This window comes from Manis javanica, chromosome 6, assembly GCF_040802235.1.
Source record: "Manis javanica isolate MJ-LG chromosome 6, MJ_LKY, whole genome shotgun sequence".
Taxonomy (NCBI): domain Eukaryota; kingdom Metazoa; phylum Chordata; class Mammalia; order Pholidota; family Manidae; genus Manis; species Manis javanica.
The window spans coordinates 139,731,659-139,753,649 of record NC_133161.1 but is presented as its reverse complement, the minus strand read 5'-3'; the positions used below and the strand labels follow the sequence as shown (position 1 = coordinate 139,753,649).

The window sequence follows — 21,991 nt, the reverse complement described above, 5'->3', positions numbered from 1 at the left end:
CAATTTGTGTTCTATTTTCGTTGTTCCTTTAGAACATGTTTCACAAGCAATCATCTTTCATCAGCAAAGAGATAAATTACCTCTCGAGTATCATCAGTATTTAAAATCCAGGACTGTGCCTCCCCTAATGAACAGGTAGAACAGAATACAGTGGGGGGGGACTGTCTACCTTCTAAAAGAGTAATGGACGAAATTACTGAAGACTTGGGTTGGAGCTTGTTCAGCCAGTCCAGTTTGTATGTAGGCTATATACAACTAAGGCTTCTAGAATCAGGCTCAGAGTATAATGTCTTCAGTTATTCCAAAATGTGCCAGATCTGAAGAGTCCAGGTGAGAAATATCCCTGCCATTTGGGTTACATAAGAGACAAGTTTTATATAATATTGATTGGTCAACAGCAAATCATTCTTCTTAAACCCAAGTCCTTGAGCAGGTTTGGCCTCAGAAACAGTGCAAGGATTCTGCTCTTAGCCACCTGCAGCGGTGCACCAAAACCAGACGTCCAGTTTGCAGACCCATGACGATGAAGGACCAAAGAAGCTGTTTGCCACCTCAGAACGTCCCCAAGTGCCCCACCTGCAGTTTTGTGTGTGGAGTTACTGGACCATCGAGTAGGAGTACTTGTGGAAATGACACAAGCTCGTGTTCTGGCTTCACTGTGGGCAAATGCTAGCAACATTACACAAATACTGTCTTGTTGCCTTATCGTCTTCCAAGCGTATTGTTGAGTAGTTACCCCATGCGGAAAAAAAGAAAGTGCAGAATAATCTGGGATTTGCTTTAAAATGATTCAGGAAAAAAATGAGAGGAGTACTAGATGAAAAAACAAAATGTTGCTAATTGTTGAAGTTGGGTGATGGGTATCTTGGGATTCATTGTACTATTTATTTTTCTACTCTGATATATGTTTGGAAATTTTATATTAAACACACACACACACCCCTGTTGTATTCTCCTTTCGACTATCATTACTTTGGGGTTGTCACTGAAGTCTGCAATATTGCCACTAATCCATCATTTCTGCTTAGACAATGAGTTTTGTATTTTTTTTTGTTCCTTTAGAACAAGTATGTTAAGCGATTCTCATCTTTAGAGAAATGGGCGGTCAAAAGAGAAATTGCTCCTGGAGTGCCATCGGTATGCTTCACCCAGGATTCAAGACCTAACCTCTACCCAGGGAATAAGTAGAGCAGGGCAGAGTGAGGGGTCAGTGGCAGAGAGCAAATTGCTCAGCTTCTGGCTTAAAATTGTAGTAACTGCTTCAGGGGTTTAGCATAAGGTCAGTAATAATGGCTGTAGATAGAATATCCTCTTGTTCTGTGATTCATGGAACTATCCTGGCCTATTGAAACTACTTTACGCCTCTTCACTGAAGCCTTTCCTGTTGCCCTAGCGTGATGTTCCTGCTGGGGCAACTGATGTTCAGTGTTTATGTTGTCTTTTAGGGCAGGAACTAGGGGCATGCCTCACATACTCTGGCAGATGAGAGATGGAGAGAGGAGTTATTTCTGGAGCCCCATGAATATATTTTATGTGAAATCAGGGATCCAGGCTCTGCCACAGAGCTGGTAAAGGAGAGTATAGTATAAGCAGCAGAAAGTAAATTTGAGTTTGAGCTGAGCTTACCAGAACTATGCTACTAGCAGTGATGATGACTGTAGCATTATCTTGTATTAATACTATCAATAATATTATTAATATTATTGTGAATAGCAGTTTATATTCATTACCATATACTTTTGGTTCTATTACTTTGTATCTATTATTTCATTTAATTTCTCACAATGACCCAGTGAGATAGATGGCCTTCATTATCCTTGTTTTGTGATTGCTTTGTGGACACAGTTAAGATCCATAATCATGGGAAGAAATATAATGTCTACTTTTATGCCATAATGTACCAGACTCTTCTGCCAGATTTAGATTACCTCGGGGCTGTCACTGCAGCCAACAGTATTTTCATTCCGTTGTGTTAATCCTTATACAAATTGATGAGTGCTTTCGTGTCTTTCAGAACATATACTTGAGGCAGCAGCCATTTGTTGAGACAACTGAAAGATGGCAAGAGGAATTGCATCTGGATGGCCATCGGCATCTTCCTCCCAAGCACCAGAGAGGGGCTTCTAGCAGAAGACAGGTAGAGCGGGCCACAGAGCGTGAGCAGGGGGCAGTGGGGTTTAGGCAGGATTACAGGTACCTGCTGAGCTGGGAGTGGTGAGGTTGAGCAAAAAGCAGATTATTGTTTTATTTCATACTGTGTAAAACCCTATCCTGGCCTAAGAGTATGTTAGGGCTCTCACTAAAAGTTAGGGTATTGTTAGGAGTGTTTGTTGCCTATTGGAAAGACTACATTTTTTATATGTTCTTTTAGAAAAAGTGTATTTCTTATGGCCATTGCCTTTAACGGCGTGAGAAGGGAAGATACGGATGGTTCCTGAGGGGGAGGGGTCAGGAGGCTCTCCCACCCAGTGGCAAGGACTAGATCTCCAGCAGGAAGCTGGTAGAGCACGGGGCAGGATCAGCAAGAAATAAACCCGTTGGAGTTTGGCCTGGAACTCGTCAGGTCATATTGCCTAAGTTTTGGTGTATTGAGTTAAACTGCATAGTTTTTCAAGAGAATGTTTCAATACCGAGGCCTACTAAGATTCTTCCATGGCTCAACTGAAGTCTGTTTTATTCGCGTTAGAATTTTATCGCGGGGTTACTTCTATCTTGTGGTTTTTATGTTATTTGAGAAATAGAGCCTTCACGCAACTGGCATTGTCAGGATATATGAAAGAATAAAGAGACATTTCTGCTTGGCCCTTTTAGGAGATCAGAAAGAAAAGGAGGCATAAAGGCTGATTTGGGCTGAGGTTCTCAGGACTAAGCTGCAGCTCTTTTGTGACTTTTAGCTTGGATGTGCAAGGTTGGCCTTAAGACACTGCCATGGTTTATTCCATGCTGTCCTCCATGGATCCTGAACTGTCCCTGCTCTTTCCTACCTCAGGTCTCTTGCATATGTTTTTTCCCTCCAGCTGGATATTCTTTTTTCTTCACAAAGCTGGTCCCTTCTCATCCTTCAGGTTTCAGCGTAAATGTCACCTCCTTAGAAAAGTAAAGTGAAACCACCCTGACCACCTTCTCAAAAATAGGTCTCCCCTCTTCTGCTTTCCTCTATCCTTTCATTGTTTCCTTCTCAGCACACAAAACACTTTGTAATTATTTGTTTATTTACATTTTCTGCTAGTCTGTAAGCTTTATGAAGAGAGGCCCCGCACCCATTTTGTTTACCAGTGTGTAGATGGCCTTTAACACAGTGCCTCAGACCTAATAGTATCTTGCTAATATGTTTTGAATGAACCAACCAATCCAGCATTTATTGAGCACCTGTTAGAAGATAGCCATTGTTTAGATATTAAATATCAAAGATATAGCTGTGAACAAGACACAGAACTCAAATTTTAGACAGCTTAAAGAAGAGAGACTGACAGATAAGCAGATAATGATGAAGCAACATAATTCGTGGTGGAGGACGCGTGGGGCATTAACTGAGCCCAGAAGAGGAGCTCCTTTCCCTGATTATTCAATTGAAGATGCTGCTTTCTTGTCCTTCTGCCAGACTGGCCGTAAACATCCTCACTCCTGGATTAGTTGTTTTTCCTTTTAGACTCCAAGAAAATCCAGTCTTTTTGGAGAAAGCACTTTAATTGTGTAGCTTCAGACCACATTCATGCTTAGGGTTTACAGTCTCAAAAGTAGAAAAATCCACTTTTCTAGCTTAGCCCTCTTCAAGAGACCCACCCTTTACATTCTCTGGATACTAGGGCCACATTCCCTGGAATTTTACAGTCAGTGAAAGAGAGAAGCTAAGAGTGGGCTCACTCCTTGGCCAGTGCGGGAAGTCCAGTTTTTCTTACTTTTTTGAAAGCAGAAAATAATTTTATTTTTATTATAGCAAAAGCAAACAAATAAACAAAAAGAAAAAAAATTACCAAAAATTCCAGAGATAACCACCATCAGCCTTTTGCTCTGTATATTTTCAGATTTTACCTATAACAAACAAATGAATAACTTTAAAAATAATAGCATTATTGAGATACATAGTTGATTCTTGTTATTCACCATAGATATATTCTATAAAGTTGTTGTGAGCACTGAATTAGTAAATACTGAACCGTTGCTCCTAAGGAAGATTAGGTTTTTGTGAGTTTCTGATCAGATCACAGCATTTTGATCAGCCTTGTTTTATGTGATTTTCTGTTTAAAGGTACCTTATTTAATATATATTGTCAATTCATTAACATTGAACTCAGGGCCAGTAGCACTATAGCTCATGCCTAAATGAAGTTTATTTAATACATGTATTTTTTCTGTAAGGTTCATCACAGCCTTCTCATGCTTTGGAATACTGGATAGTTCTTCAGCACTGTGCCTAGAAGCCATTTTAAACCATGAAGTCCCCCCAAAAAGCACAAAAATACAAAAACTTTGGCACTAAATACACCTTGAAAAGGATACTTGTTTACAATTTGAAGGCTGAAACAAGACAGAACATATCCCTGTTCAACCTCAGGTGGCAGCATATACATCTGGTAATTCAAATTTTCCACAGCTCTTTGCATGTCTGTAATGACCAGAAAAGCACTGCGAGCATTAATTTTGGTATTACAAATAAATTCTAGTGAATAGGTGATTCATAAATAAGGAGTGCATAAATAATGAAGATTGACTGTAGTTTGCATACCATACAACCAATCCATTTAAAGTATAGAATTCAGTGTTTTTAGTACATTCAAAGGGTTGTGCATACTTTGCCACTATTTTTTTTTTTAAACATTTTCATCACCCTCCAAAAGTCCTTTACCCATTAGAAGCCCCTCCCTTTCTCCCTTCATCCCCAATCCCAGACTAGGCCACCACTAATCTACTTTCTGTCTCTAGATTTGCTTATTCTACACTTTTCATATAAATGGGATCATTCACGCTGGTCTTGTGTGACTAGCTTCTTTCACTTAGCATAATGTTTTCAGTTCTTTGACTTTTAGTATATAGCAGTATTCAATTCATATTCATTGGATAATATTCTATTTTATGCATATAGCACATTTATCCACCTATCAGTTAATGGACATTTGGATTGTTTCCACTTGTGTATGATGAGTAATGCTGCTATGAATATTTGTGTACAAGTTTTTCTGTGGATATATATCTTCATTTCTCTTGGGTATATACCAAGGATTGGAATTGCTGGGACACGTGGTAACTACACTTACTGACTTTAGAGGAACTGCCAAACTGGTTTCCAAAGTGGTTCTATTTTTCATTGCCACCAGCAGTATAGGAGGGTTCCAATTTCTCCACATCTTCAGCAAGACTTGTCTTTTTAATTGTAGTCTTAATGGGTGTGAAATGGGATCTCATTGTGGTTTTGATTTACATTTTCCTGATGGTTTCATGTGCTTATTGGCCATTTGTATATCTTCTTTGGAAGATTGTTGATTAGATCCTCAACCCAATTTGTATTTGGGTTGTCTTTTGATTATTGAATTATGTTAGTTCTTAGTATATACATACAGGTCTCTTATTAGTCATATGATTTGCAAATGTTTTCTCCCATTCTTTGGGTATCTTTTCACTTTCTTGATGGTTTCCTTTGCAGCACAAAAATTTTTAATTTTGAAGAAGTCCAAGTCATTTACTTTCCTTTTGTGGCATATGGTTTTGGTGTTATATCAAAGAAACCATCACCTAATCCAAGATTTACTCCTTTGTGCTCCTCTCTGTGAAAAAATATATTTCATGCATTATATCTGTGATCGATCCACTTTGAGTTAATTTTCATAAGTGGTGTTAGGTAGGGATCCAGTGTCATTCTTTTGCATATGGATATCCAGTTGTTCCAACATCATCTGTTGAAAAGACTCTTCCTCCCTATTGAATTCTCTTAGCACTCTTGTCAAAAATCATTTGATTGTAAAAATAAGGGTTTATTTCTCAGCTATCAGTTCTAGTCCATTGATCTGTTAGTCTGTCCTTATGCCAGTACCACCCTGTCTTGAATTACTGTAGTTTTGTAGAAAGCTTTGATTTAGGAAGAGTGAGTCCTCCAACTTTGTCTTTCTGTTTCAAGATCATCTCAGCTATTTTAGGTCCCTTGCATTTTCATATGAATTCTACAAAGAAGTTAACTGAAATTGTTTTGAAAAATGCATTAAATCTGTTGATCAATTTGGGGGGGGATGAGTACTGCCATCTTATCAATATTAAATCTTCTGATCTCATGACATGAGATGCTTTTCCATTCATTTAAATCTTATTTAATTTCTTTCAACAATGTTTTGTAGGCTTCAGAGTATAAAATTTATACTTCCTTTATTAAATTTATTTCTAACTATTTTTGATGGTATATAGACTTTTCCCTTAATTTCATTTTCAGATAAAGTTCATCTAGGTACATAGAAATGCAATTGATTTTTGTATATTGATCTTGTATCTTGCTATGTCACCAAAAGATAAATAACTTTTAAGCAAAAAATATTAAAGTAACTTTAGGCTTTTATTTCTGAAAGTTAGAGATCATAATTTGACCCATATAGTATCCAAGTAGGTCTATGTCATTATGTTATAGGCTTTCTTGGTAATGGGGGAAGTTAGCTCCAGTTTCCTTCGTGCCATGTCAGTTGATTGTTATATTTTCAGGCTGTTACCCTCTGGACTCATGCCCATCAAGAGAGTTGTATAAATGTAAAATTATTATATATTTGAGATACTAAAAGATACAGCTTTTATATCCTGGACTTAATCCCAAGCACATTTTTGATAGAGTGATTTTAAGTGACCACTTTAGAAGAGCTTACATTCTGAACATTTTGATTTGTCATTTCTCCATCTGTGTTTTTGAATCTTTTTCTTTGGTTTATTGTTTTTTGATTGGTTAATTCCTTTTGAAACTGCTTCCTTTCATTCTTTAAACATTTATTAAAATTTTTTTTTTATCCTCTTGAGCTCAAGGTTCTGGAGAAAGGAATCAATAGATGAAAATATCAAAAATGTGCACAGGGCTAGCTTTTGGCAATTTTGTCACTTTGTGTGACTGGACTTTCTAACAGGTTTATGATGAATATCAGTCAGGATTGAACACTGGGTTCCCAACTCCACTGGCACCTCAGTCTGGGGTAGATCAAGAGGAAAAGAAGAAAGAGGTATGTAATGACAACTGTTTTGGGGCATCAGTATTTCTACTATAATATATGTAGTATATATTTCACATATATAATAGATGTAAAATTGGAAACAATTTGTTTCCTTACACATTAAGAGCTCATAGTTACTTGGGTCATTATAATACATTAAACTTCTGAGCAACTAGGATTTAGAGTAGCTTGATGTGAAGTCAGAGATTTGATCCTAGGGAATTTCCCAAGTTAGTGTATACTTGCCACAATAACTTATTTAAAGAAAGAGTTTTAATTTGTGATCCCCTTTTTTTCCATTTCAACCCAAAGTTAGTTTAAACTAACAGTTTTTGACACTGGCTGTGCACCAAAATCAGATGTGGATTTCTTTTCAAAATACAGATGCTTAGACCCAAATCAGATATCTGAAAAGGTGGTTTGGAAGCATCTGTGGTTTTAAAAAATACAACTGATAATTGTGATGTATCTTCAATATTGAGAATTGCTATTAAACTTTTAATATTTTTTACTAAAACGACACAAGCTACTCAAAGGGCAAAAACATGTCAATGTGTATATCTGTGTGTACATTAGTGCCCTCTGAGTAGCTTGTATTCTTAAAAGAGAACATATAAATCCAGAGGTATGAACAGATTATATATAGGGTAGTAGCACTTGCTTTTATTTTACTTGTTTCCTTTAAAAGTATGATACTCTTCTCTCCTCTTCACCATATTACACTCTGCTAAGAGTTTGTTTTCGTGGTGTGGGTTTAATTTTGCAAAGTTAAAGTGACTATTACTTTGTTTTAAAATACTTCTCACGTGTTTCTTTGGCCCTGTACCTATGGTACTTACTACTTGGGAACACAGAGTAAACATATATTGTATATCTTATCACATCAAATACAGTCATTTCCTCAATTACTTTTGACAAGGGGCAAACTATATTAGTACTTCTTTCTCTGATTTGTCTGAAACACCTAATAGCTATCTTGCCCAATGTGATATTATCCTGAGTCACCGTAAAGAGAAGGAAATTAAGGACTTAATTGCACATGACTTCTATATGATACTATTTTTTTGTCTATTGCACAAGGATATTTTCCTTCCTTGGAAAGTCCTCTGACAGCAGAAACTTAACAATTCTAACTTCTTTCCTTTAGCGTCAAAAGCAGTACCTCAGGTATAGACGACTTTTCATGGATATTGAAAGAGAACAGGTGAGAGAACAACAAAGGCAAAAAGAACATAGGAAGAAAATTGACAAGTAAGTTCTCTCATCTTCATCTTAAATTATCTGTTAAGATGATTTTGGAAGCTTAAGTTTTAGAAGTAATGAGTTTTGCCTTCTGAATGAATCAGTAGTTTTGCCTTCTGATTCATAGTGGAAACAACTATTTTTGATCTGGGTAGGAGTATTAAAAGATGGTTAAAGAGCTATGTTTTTATTTTGTGGGACAGTTGTAGGTTTACAACATTAAGCACAAAGTACAGAGAGTTCCCATTTAACTTCCTGCCCCTAAACGTGAACTGCCTCCTCTCCTATCAACATCCAGTGGTACATTTGTTGCAGCTGATAAACCTATGTTGATGCATGGTAATCCATGTTCACATTAGGATTCACATTTGCTGTTGTACATTCTTACAGGTTTTGACAAATGCATAGTGGCATATATGTCCACATAATATCATATGGAATAGTTTTGCTGTCCTAAAAACACTTCATGCTCCATCTATTCATCTCTCCCTTCCCCCAGCCATGGCAACCACTGATCTTTTTTACTGTGTCCATTGTTTTGCCATTGCCAGAATGTCTTGTAGTTGGAATCATAAGGTATGTAGCCTTTTCAGATTGGCTTCTTTCATTTAGTAATATGCACTTAAGGTTCCTCCAAAGCCTGTTAATGGCTTGATAGCTCATTTCTTTTTAGTCCTGAATAATATTCTATTGTCTGCATGAACCACAGTTTATTCATTCACCTTCTGAGGAATATCTTGGTTTCTTCCAAGATTGAGCAATTATAAAAAAAGTGGCTACAAATTCACATGCAGGTTTTGCGTGGGCCTCAGTTTTCAACTCTTTGGGTAAATACTAAGGAGTGAATTTGCTGGATCTTATAGTAAGAGTATCTTTACTCTTGTAAGAAACTGCCAAACGTTCTTCCAAAGTGGCTGTACCATTTTGCATTCCACCGGTAATTAATGAGAGTGCCTTTTGCTCCACATCCTCTCCAGCATTTGGTGGTGTCAGTGTTTTGGATTTTGGTCATTCTATTAGGTGTGCACTGGTATTTCATTTTTGTTCATATACTTATTGGCCGTCTGTATATCTTCTTTGATGAAGTATCCAGGTTTTTGCCCCATTTTAATTGGGCTATTTTCCTTAATAGTTTTGAGTTCTTTGTATATTTTTGATAACAGTACTTTACCAGATGTGTCTTTTGCAAATCTTTTCTCCTAGTCTGTGGCTTGAATTCTCATTCCTTTGACATTGTCTTTTGAACAGCAAAAGTTTTTAATTTTAATGAAGTCCAGCTTATAATTATTTCTTTCAGGATTATGTCTTTGGTGTTGTATCTAAAAGTCATTACCATATCCAGAGTGCTGTTATCTTCTAGGAGTTTTATAACTTTGTGTTTTACATTTAGCTCTATGATGCATTTTGAGTTAATTTTTGTAAGGGGTATAAGTTCAGTGACTGGATTCATGCTTTTGCATATGGATATTCATTTTTCATTCACCATTTGGTGATAAGACTTTCTTTGCTTCATTGTATTGCATTTGCTCCTTTGCCAAAGATCAGTTAGCTATGTTGATGTGGATCTATTTCTGGGCAATCTTTTCTGTTCTCTTGACCTATTTGTCTCTTCTTTTGCCCATACCACAGTGTCTTAGTAAGGAAATCATGCCTGTAAGACTCACTTTAGCTTTAAGAACACACATAGGGTGAAAGTGAAAGGATGGAAAAAGACATTCCATGCAAACAGTCTCTAAGAGAGGAGGGGTATCTATCCTTACATCAGACTAGTTAAGTTAAAAAGGGTCATAATAGACAAAGAAGTTCATTATATAATAATAAAGGAGTCCATTATATCAAGCTGATATAACTATTGCAAATACCTATCCAACATTGAAATACCTAAATATAAAACAAACACAAACAGAACTGAAAGGAGAAATAAACAGCAATACAGTAATAGTAAGGACTTTAATACCTCCCTCTCAACAATGGATATAACATCCTGACAGAAAAATCAATAAGGAAACAATAGTTTCCTTGTTTTTGAACAACACTGTAGACCAAATGGACCTAAAACACATACACAGCATCTTCTCCAACAGCAGCACAACACATTCTTCTCAAGAACACACAGAGCATTCTCTGGGATAGATCATATGTTAGGCCACAAAACAAGTGTTAACAAATTCAAGAAAATTGAACTTCTGTCAAGTATTTTTTCCAAATATAATGATATAAAACTAAAAATCAATAACAGGAGGAAAATTGGAAAATTCCTAAGTACATACATGGAAATAAGCACTCTCTTGAACAACTAATTGCTTAAAAAAGAAATTAAAAGGAAAATCAAAAAATATTTTGAGACAAATGAAAAAAGAAACACAATATACCAAAACATATGACATGCAACAAAAGCAGTTCTAAGAGGAAGGTTTACAGTTATAAATACCTTTAAGGGAAAAGAAAGATCTCAAACAATCTAACCTTACACCTCAAGAACTAAAATAACAAGAGCAAACTATGCCCAGAGTTAGCCCAAGGAAGGAAATAATAAGGATTAGAGCAGAAAAAAATGAACTGGAGATTAGGAAAAAATAATCAGTGAAACTAAGAGTGAGTTTTTTGAGAAGATAAACAAAATTGAAATCCTTAGCTAGATTAACCATTAAAAATACAAAGAGAGAGAACTCAAAGAAAATTATAAATGAAATAGGAGACAACTGCTACCACAGAAACAAAGGATCATGAGACACTACTATGAATAATTATATACCAACAAATAGGACAACCTAGAAAAAAATGGATAAATTTCTAGAAATATGCAACCTATCAAGACTGAATCATAAATAAGTAGAGAATTTGAACAGACCAATTATAAGGAGATGGAATCAGTAGTCCAAATCCTCCCAACAAACAAATATGCAGGATAAGACAGTTTCTCTGGTGAATTCTACCAAACATTTAAAGAAGAATTAATGCCAATCATTCACAAATTCTTCCAAAAAATGGAAGAGGAGTGAACTTCCAAACTCAGTGTAAGGCCAGGATTACGCTGCTACCAAAACCAGACAAGGAACTACAAGAAAAGAAAATTATAGGCCAATATCCCTAATGAACATAGATGCAAAAAGTCTCAACAAAATACTAGCAAACTGAATTCAACAATACATTAATAGGATCTATACTATGATGAAGCAGGATTTATTTCACGAATGCAAGGATGGTTTAGTATCTGCAAATCAATCTATGTGATACACCAGATTAATAAAATGAAAGATAAAAATAATTGAATCATTAAAAAAAAAGATGAAGAAGCATTCGATGCAATTCAACATCTACTCATGATAAAAACCCTCAATAAAGTAGATATAGAGGGAATATACCTCATCATAATAAAGACCATACATGACAAGCCCACAGCCAACATCATGCTCAATGATGAAAAGCTGAATGCTTTTCATTTAAAATCAGGAACAAGACAAGGATGCGCACTCTTGCCACTTTTATTCTACATAGTACTGGAAGTCCTAGCCAAAGTAATTAAGCAAGAAAAAGAAAGAAAAGGCAATCCAAATTGGAAAGGAAGAATTTACATTGTCACTATTTGCAGATGACATTATATATAGAAAACCCCAAAGACTCCACCAAAAACTTGTTAGAACTAATTAATAAACTTAGTAAAGTTGCAAAATACAAAATCAATTTACAAAAGTCAGTTTTGTTTCTATATACTAACAATGAACTACTAGAGAAATTAAGAAGATCCTATGAATAATAACATCATAAAGAATAAAATACTCAGGAATAAATTTAACCAAGGAGATGAAAGATCTGCATGCTGGCAACTATAAAACATTGATGAAAGAAATTGCAGACACAAATAAATGGAGAGATATTCCAGACTAATGGATTGGAAGAATTAATATTGTTAAAATGTCCATACTGACCAAAGCAGTCTATAATTCAATGGCAGAAAAAGAAAAAACAATCCTAAAATCCATATGGAACCATGAAAAGATCCCAGGCATCCAAAACAATCTTGAGAAAAGAGAACAAAACTGGAGGTATCACACATCTGGATATCAAATTATATTACAAAGCTGTTGTAATCAAAACTGCATGGTATCACCATAGAAACATGTATATAGATCAATGGGACAAAATAAAGAACCCAGAAATAAACCAATTAATTTACATCAAAGGAGCCAAGAATATACAATGGGGAAAGGATAGTGTTCTTTAATAAATGGTGTTGGGAAAACTGTATATCCACATACAAATAATGAAACTGGATCCCTATCTTGCACCATCAAAAATGAACTCAAAATGTATTAGAGACTTCAAAATAAGACCTGAAACTGTAAAACTACTAGAAGAAAACAGGGGTAAGCCCCTTAACACTGGCCTTAGCAAGTTTTTTAAAAAATAAGACACTATAAGTATAGCAAAAGCAAAAATTTAAGTGGAAGTGACTGTGTTAAATTAAAAAGCTTCTGCTTACAAAGGCAATCAACAAAATGAAAAGGTAACCTATAGAATGGGTGAAACTATTTGCAAACCATTATTTGATAAGGTGTTCATATCCAGAATATATGAGGAACTCATTTTATTTAATAGAAAAAAACAAAACAACCCAATTAAAAATGAGTAAAAGACTTGAATAGACATTTTTCTAAGAAGACATACAAATGGCCAATAGGTGCATGAAAGCATGCTCAGCATCACTAATCATCAGGGAAATGCAAATCTAAACTATAATGAGATAACCGCTTCACATCAGTTTGAATGGCTATTATCAGAAAGACAAGAGATAAAGCTGGCAAGGATGTGGAAAAATCAGAACCCTTATGCACTGTTGGTGGGAATGTAAATTGTTATAGACATTATGGCAAACAGTATGGTGGTTCCTCAAAAATTAAAAATTAAAGTACCATATGAGCAAGCGATTTGCTTCTAGGTATATATCAGAAGGAAATGAAATCACTATCTCAAAGAGGTATCTGCATCCCCATGTTCATTGCAGCATTATTCATAAAGATAGACAAGACATGGAAACAACCAAAGAATCAACATGTGAATAAATGAAGAAAATATGATAATGTATAATGGAATATTATTCAACCATAATAAAGAGGGAAATGCTGCCATTTGTGACAACATGAATAAACCTTGAGGGCATTATACCAAATGAAATAAATCAGAGAAAAACAAATATTTTATGATCTGACTTACATGTTAAATTTCTAAAAAGAAGTCAAGCTCATCAAAACGGAGTAGACTGATGGTTGCCAGGACCCGCAGTGTGGGGGAAATGAGATGTTGGTCAAGGGGTGTAAACTTTCAGTTGTAAGAGGAATGAGTTCTTGCAATCTAATAATGTACAACATGGTGACTATGATTAACAGTACTGTATTGTATACTTGAAATTCACTAAGAATAAATTTTAAATGTTCTTATCAAAGGAAAAAAGGTATCTATGTAAGGTGATGGATATATTAACTAACTTTATTGTGGTAATCACTCATAATATATATGTATATCAAATCACGGATATATATTGTATACCTTAAAGCGACACAATGTTATTTGTTGATTATATCTCAGTAAACCTGGAAGAAAAATGTGGGTTCCAAGGCAAAGACCTCTTCTCTTATCCAGGTTTGAGAGTGATTCTGCATTTATTCTGCCAACATTAACTTGGCATCTTCCATATGCTGGCACTGTCCTAGGCACAGGTAATACAAAGAAAAACACAATGTAGTTCTTTTACTTGAAGAACCTTATAATCTATAGTGGATGGGGGAATAATTGTATGCAAACAAGTAATATAATTATTACAATAGAACCAATAGGTATAGAATCCCTGGGAGCACAGAAGAGGGTTTATTGATTCCCTCTGGAGAATAGATAAATTATTACATTTCATTTGGGCCTAGATGGATAAGTGTGCTGGAGAAGCAGATAAGGATGGTGAAGCAGAGGAATCAAAACTGAGGATGGAAGGAAATAATAATTTTGATTTGGGTTTCATAATTTACAATGGCTTTCATATATTACCTTGTTTAGTACTCCTTATCAGTAAATCATTTATTGAGAGCCTACCACATGTCAGACACTATAATATATGGTGAGAACATAAAATTTGAATGTGTGGTAGGAGAGTGGTTCATAGCACAGGTTTAGAAGCAAATAGTCTTAGGACTTATTAGCTGTGTAACCTCAAACACATTCCTGTACCTCTGAGGCTCAATATCCTTAATTATAAAATGAGGATTATAATGCCATCTTCTAGGTTGTCGATAAAATTAAATGGAGATATATATGTAAAGTACTTAATATTGTATCTGGCATTTAATAAAATGACAGTAAATAGTAGCTATTACTTCTGTGGTAGTGATGGTGATGATGGTAAATAGGATGAGCACCAAGAGAGGCCAGACAAAAAGACAAATGAAAAAAATAATGCTACATGAAAAGTGAGGCAGGCATGGGCAACGGAGGTCAAGAAAGGCTTTACAGATGAGTTAATGCTCAAGTGGGTCTTGAAGGGTGAATTGGAATTTTCTGGATGGTCAAGGAACTTGTATGAATGTATAAGTATGTCTGGGAAACAAGGTGAAAACTTAGGGTTGCTAAACTGGTGGGAATGAAGTGGCAGAGGGGTATCACAAAGCTGTTGAAAGATTTTAAGGCATAAGTCTTATGATCTGATTTGTGTTTTAGAAAGATTACTCAGCAGAATACAGAATGGTCTGAAAGGGACAGAAAACTAAGGCAAAGGGTCCAGTTAAAAAGTTATTGTAGTAGTTGAGGTAGGAAATGAGGAGGACATTGGAAACAGAGAGGCATATATTTAATAAAATTAAATAAGTAAAATCCATAGGACTTAATGATCAATCGGGTTTGGTGTTGAGAAAGGAGTCATGGGTAATGTCTAATGTTCTTGGAAAACTGAATGAGTGGTAATACTATTAACATAGATGGGAAATGCCTAAAAAAACCCAGAGTTGGCAGAAAGCTAGTGAGTTCAGTTTTGGACGTTGAGTTCGAGAAGCCTGTGGAATATTAAGGGAAGGCTGACGTACACACATTTGGAAATAAGGAACTAGATTTCTTGGAGCAATGGGAGCAAAGACTTCTTTAGGAATTTTCAGTATGAATATGGACCAATCACAAGGCTACCTCTTGGGAACAGAGAATTAGGCAGAGCTTTTGTTGGTGTTCAGGAACTGAATCAACAAAATTGAAGACTTGAGGGGTCTCAAAAAGTTTATTCATTTTCTCCTCAAGATATTTGCCAAAGTCTAAATTTGTGTAGGAAAGAAGGCTGAAGGGCTAAGTTGAAAACTTCTGGGAAGCAGAGAGAAATTTTCTATAGTCTTGTGGTGCTGAGGAGATGCAGAGTTCAGGACCCACCAAGGTGAGGCAGTGGAGCAAGGATGCAAGGAACACACCAGGCTTTCAGTTGAAAGCTCTGGAGAGTTATATTCCAAGAAGATGGTCTGACCAGCTGTAGACTAAATGGACCTAAAACATTACCCAGACCACAAAGCAGCCTTGACTCTGCTGAGTGCCTGACAGGATTACGGTGATGAATCTGTACTCTCTGCCTAGCAGAGAAAAGGGTGAACCCTTTTTAGTCAAAAATAACATCATTTGGAGCCTCTAAAAATTTTAACAAATTTCAGCATTCAATCAAAATTTCATGGTATGTCAAGAGATAGAACCTGATGACTAAAGACAGGCAAGAGAAAAAAGAGGCGACAGAAGCGGACTCACAAGCGACACAGACATCAGTGTTAGCAGGCAAGCACTTCAAGATGATTTATATACTCATGCAGATACACGGGAAAAATGGAAACAATTAATGAAAATACAGAGAATTTCACCAGAGAACTGGAAATTATAAAATAAAGTAGAAAGTGTAAATTGAACAATATAAAATAGGAACTCAATAAATACACAATGAGCTACCACTTCATATTCATTAGAATAGCTTAAAAAAAAAAACCAAACCAAAAATAACAACAGTACCAGATATTGGCAAGGATGTAGATTAGCTGTAACTCATGTATTAATGGTTACAGTGGGGAAAAAGTGCAACCACTTTAGAAAACTGTTACTATTTTCTATAGTTAAACGTACACCCATCCTGTGACCTAGCCATTTTACTGCTACGTATGTCCTCCTGAAAAATGAAAACATTCATAACAGTGGCAGAATATATTCTTTCCAAGTGCCCATGGCACATTTACCAAAATTGATCATATCCTGGGTCATTTTTCAGAGTATGTTCTCTGATTATAATGATACTAAGCTAGAAATCAATAAGCAGTACATTTTAAAAGAATTCTTGGTCAAAAATAAAATTACACTAGAAATTAGGAAATACTTTGAAGAGAATCATAATGATGATAAAACATACCAAGACTTGTCAGGTGCATCTAAACCAGTGCTTAGAGGGAATGTTAGAGCAGCTCTGCCTAATTACAATTACCAGAAAAAGTAAAAAGGCTAAAAATCAATGTTTTAACTTTTCATCTTATGCTAGAAAAACAGCAAATCAAGCTAGAAGAAGGATGTCGCAGAGCAGAAATCTATGAAATAGAAAACAAATGCACAGTGGAGAAAATCAACAAAGCCAAAAACTGGTTCTTTGAGAATTTATTTTTGCCAGGGACATGCCACTTTTACTAATCAGTAAAAAGAAAAGAGAGAAAACACAAGTTACCAATATTAGGAATGAAAAAGGAGCCATTACTACAGAGCTTAGAGACATTAAATGATAATAAGAGAACTTTGTGGACAATTCTACACTAAAAATTTTAATCATTTCGGTAAGACAAACTCCTTTAAAAATCAAAAACTGAAAATGGATGCAGGAAGAAATAGAAATCTGAATAATCCTTATAACTTTAGGAATTAAATAGTAAAAATCTTACCAAAAAAAAAAAATTCAGGCTCCAGTCTAGTCTCAGATGTCTTCATTCCAAATATTCAAAGAAAATAATAACACTAAGTTTTAAACAAACTATTTTGGAGAATAGAAAACAGGGAGTACTTCTCAAATGACTGCAGAGGCCAGCTTAAATAGGAAAGCAACATTACAGACCAATTTCTTTCATGAACATAAATGTAAAAATTCTAAGACAAAGATTAGCCTTTGAGGGGCACTGCTGCAAGCTCCCGTTCTTGGAGCTTCTGCTAGAGCCTCCGCCTCCTGCCTGAAAACAGGTTCTTAAACACCCCTGAACTTCTCCCAACCTGTGGACCCAGTGGAGACAAACCTCTGTGCAACAATAATGATGATGGAAAAAATAAGTATGACATTCCAAGATGTTTAAGAATTGTCTTTGGATGGTGAAAATAAATCATTGTTTTTTAATTCTTCATTTCCTAATTTTTCAAATTTCTCATCATTAGTATATTTGACTTAAGGAGCCTCAGCAATATCTGCTTTGTAAGGGGCCCCTTGCTGCTCAATATCCTGTTTATTTTGCAATAGAGAGTAAAGGACTTAAGAAATGTTTATGTGGTGATCCACTGGTAAGAATGTTTTTCCTGTGAGGTGTTTAATAGTTCCTTTGGTATGTTTTTATTCTCACATGCTTTTTTGCCCCCTTGTGATAAAATAAGTGTTGTCCTGAAAGCAGCTTGACAAAAACTGTTGCAATGAAACTATGTGTATGTGTTTTGGATTAGGGTAGAAGAGGCTTGGAAAAATCCTCATCAAGTTGTCTAGGGTACCCTTTACAGAGGGTTCTATTTAAATATCTCAAGAATTTTTTCTGTTCTTAATGTTCTTTAGGACTGTAATTATTTAATCTCCCTGAAAAACAATTTCAGTATCTCAGGAAGTTCATTCTTAATATCTAGACCAGATTTGTCTTTCTATAACCTAGTTGTTTAGCCATGATTATGATCTGATATGCATCAAAAAAAACCTTTCAATTCTATAATACCCATATATAAGCATGTTACAGACTCATCAACAAAGATAGAATGAAAATTTAGTTCAGTTCCTTTAACTGCAGCCGAGACATCCCTGCTGTGGGTATTTTATGTATAACCTAAATCTTCTTACGACATGCCTACCACATGGCATAGTCAGTGGGGAATTCTTCTTTAGCTATACCCCTGACCTTCTTTGAAAGCTTTTCTGCTTCAGGCTTTTGTTTTATTGCCTTTTTCCTCACTGGATAATCTTTTTCTTCTTGGATTTATACTCTTGACCCCAGAAAAAATATAAGGTCTCTGTCATATAGATGCCATCAGAAAATTAAATCTGTTATTGTTGATAGTTTGCAAATAATTAAAATTCTTTTTTTGCTCTTCCCCTGTTGCATAAGCTAAATCATGTATGCCTTTGCACGGAGGTTATATGATTTAATGCAAAGACAAAACAACTTCAGCAGCATTCTAAATAAAAATGCATCTGCTCTCTAAACAGTAATAGATAATAACTGCCTTCCCTCACCCAGTTGTTATAAGGATCAAATGATACATTTCATTCATGCATTTAGAAGATATTTATTGAATAGCTATTAATTAGTAGATATGATGCTAGACATAGTGGGTGCAAAAAATGAAAGATACGATCTTATTCTTCAAGGATCTTACTAGAAAGATTTCATTGACTAACGTAGAAGCAGATAAATGATAATTATAATACTATATATTAAGTATTACAAGACAATGTAACATATAGTTAAAAACATGGGGAGATAAGTGTTAAAGTTCCAGTTTTGCTATCTACTGTCTAAGTGATTTTAGGAAAGTTAGGTCTATAAGCCACAGTTTCTTCTCTATGAGACAAGGATAATAAAGGTATATACCCCATGAAATTCCTTTGAGGATTAAATGAGGTAACATGTAAATGTGCTTGTAATACAGGACCTGGCACATAGTAAGTACTCAATAAATATTAGTTGCCAAATATTTAAGGGGAAAAAAACTAAGTTTTACATAAAATATTCCAGAGAATGGAAGACGGAATATTTCCTAAGTAACTATAGTTGCCTGTGTAACCTTGATACTAACTTGACAAGGACATTGCAAGAAAGCAGTGTTACAGACTACTTTCTCTCATCAGCATAAATGTAAAAATGTCAAATTAAAGATCCTCAAATCTCAAGTAAAATAAAAAATATTAATAAAGTAAAATGTATCTTCTAATGTCATTGGAAGAAAATTACAAGAATATATGGGAGCGCAGAGACTGTGTTTTGAACCCCAAATTGGGGATATGGTATGGCATAGCAGAAGGACAGGGAAGACTTCCTGGTCTGAATTTTGAAGAATTAGAAGCAGTAGTATGAGACAAAGTCAAAATTTGATTGGGGAAAAGGGTGGATGGGAATTATAGGCAAAAGGAACAGCATTGTAAATGCTGTGACTCATGTGAGAATGTGACCCTTCTAAATGGATGTGCTTGGAGTTAAAGGAATGGCAAGAGGTGACCTTTAAGAAATAAAGAAAGATAAGGCTTTAAAGGGCTTTATATATCATGAGAAGGAATTTGGATTTTATTCTGAAAACAGGAGGCATTTAGAAGGATTATGGAGAATAGATAAGATGTTAGAATTATTGAAGTGATATACTTAGAAGATGAGAGGTGAAATTAATTTAAAAATATATTATTAGTATATACTAAGTCCTTACTGTATGTCTGGTGATTTACACAGATTATCATCTCATTTAATTGATATATAATTCTGCAGGGTAGTTGTACACACCAGGTATTTACAGTGTACCTGGCATAATGTTGAGTGTTTTAGAGCTATTAGCTCATTTGCTCACTTCATAACCCTATAAAGTAAATTTTTTACTCTTTTCATTTTACAGATGAGAAAGTGTGCCACAGAAAGGTTAAGTAATTTGCCTCAGATTAAGATCGCACTTAGCAATAGCAGAACTAGGATTCACCCCCAGATTCGACTCCATCAGTAACCTCTTAGGAGTCTGTGACATGGCCTTTCATGTAAGTCAGGGCCGGGGAAGGAACGAGGAAGAGACAGTTTTAAGAGCATAAGAGATAAAATTATCAAGGTTTTGTCAGAGGAGAATGCAAGGTAAAAATCCTATGTTTATGGTTTGGGTCCCCAGATAAATAAACTATAAGACAGCTGTGTCAGGAAGGAGGTAGAGGTGGAGAGAGTAAGTTTAGTTTGAAGCATACTAGGGTTGAGGTGCTTGAAGAAAATCCAGGTAGAGCGTTCAATAGGAACTGTTAAGGTATTTTTAGTAATGACTTCAGAAATCACCAAGGAAGAATACTATCAGAGGCAGGAAACAGGGAGACAGAGAGAAAGGTTGAACAGAAAAACAGGATCAGCAGGTAGAGATTTAGACCATGCTAGATTAGACCTTAATCCTGTTGCGGTAAAGAGGAAGATTTCTTCCACCAATTCGAGAGGTTATTTTTCTAACCCCTGAAATAAACCTGTTTCTAAATCTTAGAAGCAGAATTCCTTTTATTTGAAAGTATTGGTGTTGGCAAATTTCTGATTGTCCAAGAAGAAAGAATTCATAGAGCCAAAAAGCCTTCATATTTTAACTTTGTGGTGTGGCCTTATATGAAACATGACTAAAAGAAGAGTTTTTAAATTGTTGGAATTATAAGGATATATTTTTAATGCAGTTTTCTTATGATACCCCCTTTTTTTCTGGATTCTGTTCAAAATGTAATTTTTGACATTTACTCTTAGTTGTGTAAGGTTATGGTACCTTAGCTCTTAGTTTACTGGTATAAAGAATAATTGATACAGAGAATTATACCAGCTACTAAGCTTTTTCTGTTGTCATTCACTTGGCTCCATTTGCTACAGTCAGTGTAGCAAGTTTACAAACCTATTTGTGGTGTTTCATGTTCTTGTTTTCATTTACTGAAAGTCTGACGCTTGTTTCAGGATACCTTTTAGCATAACCAAAGAGCCACTAAAACGGCATTCATGTCCGTGCTTTGGGACAAACCAATATATTGACATGATGATTTCTTACCTCATTTAGTTTCTGTTGTGTATTATTAACTAGATATATTTACATGAAGAGACCTTAAAGACATCAGAGAAGAATAAAAACTTGTTCATAGAATTAATTGTATCAACCTTTTAGCTTTTTAGTTTTACTATTTTATTATTTTATAATCCTTTCTGAAATCCTTTCTGAAATTGCAGTTTTCAACCTGAGAATTACACCAAAGCTGTGGACTCTTTTCCCAGAAAATACCTCTGAGACTCTCATAGGGAAATATCAGATTGGCAGGTAGCTAAATAGGTTTGGATCTCAGGGGAAGGGTCTGTGATGGAGCTGTAGCTTTGCTCCCTGGAATCACTTTTGCTGCCTTGGTTACAGTATTGCCACCCTTGAGAATGTTATATGCTAGATGGATTAAATGACCTGTAGGCCACCATTGACTTAGAGCTGTTTCTGTGGAGTGATTGAAAGCTGTATTGGATGAGGATTCAGGGAACAGAGACAAAGTCTCGACAAGTGTTTAAAGATGTGTGGTTGTGAGGAGCTAGTGGGAAAAGCTAGGGGTAGAAGAGAAGGGGCTGAGGCCATCATTTCTAGTAATTGTCCTATTACCAAGG

The 21,991-nt window shown here is 35.5% G+C and overlaps 1 protein-coding gene across 3 annotated transcripts in view; it reads left to right on the top strand.

Annotated features, from left to right (window-relative positions):
• Positions 1 to 21,991, top strand: part of CCDC15 (coiled-coil domain containing 15) — a 66,812-nt gene that overhangs the window by 19,490 nt on the left and 25,331 nt on the right. For 2 of the 3 annotated variants that reach the window (XR_005056667.2, XM_037000935.2), the window contains exons 9-12: positions 1,063 to 1,137; positions 2,015 to 2,137; positions 7,092 to 7,184; positions 8,323 to 8,426. Coding sequence is in view for 2 of the 3 variants with exons in the window: in XM_037000935.2 (XP_036856830.2) it covers positions 1,063 to 1,137; positions 2,015 to 2,137; positions 7,092 to 7,184; positions 8,323 to 8,426 (395 nt within the window). In the remaining variant the exon portion in view is untranslated. The remainder of the gene's footprint in view (positions 1 to 1,062; positions 1,138 to 2,014; positions 2,138 to 7,091; positions 7,185 to 8,322; positions 8,427 to 21,991) is intronic. The other variant, XM_037000936.2, reaches the window with a different exon arrangement.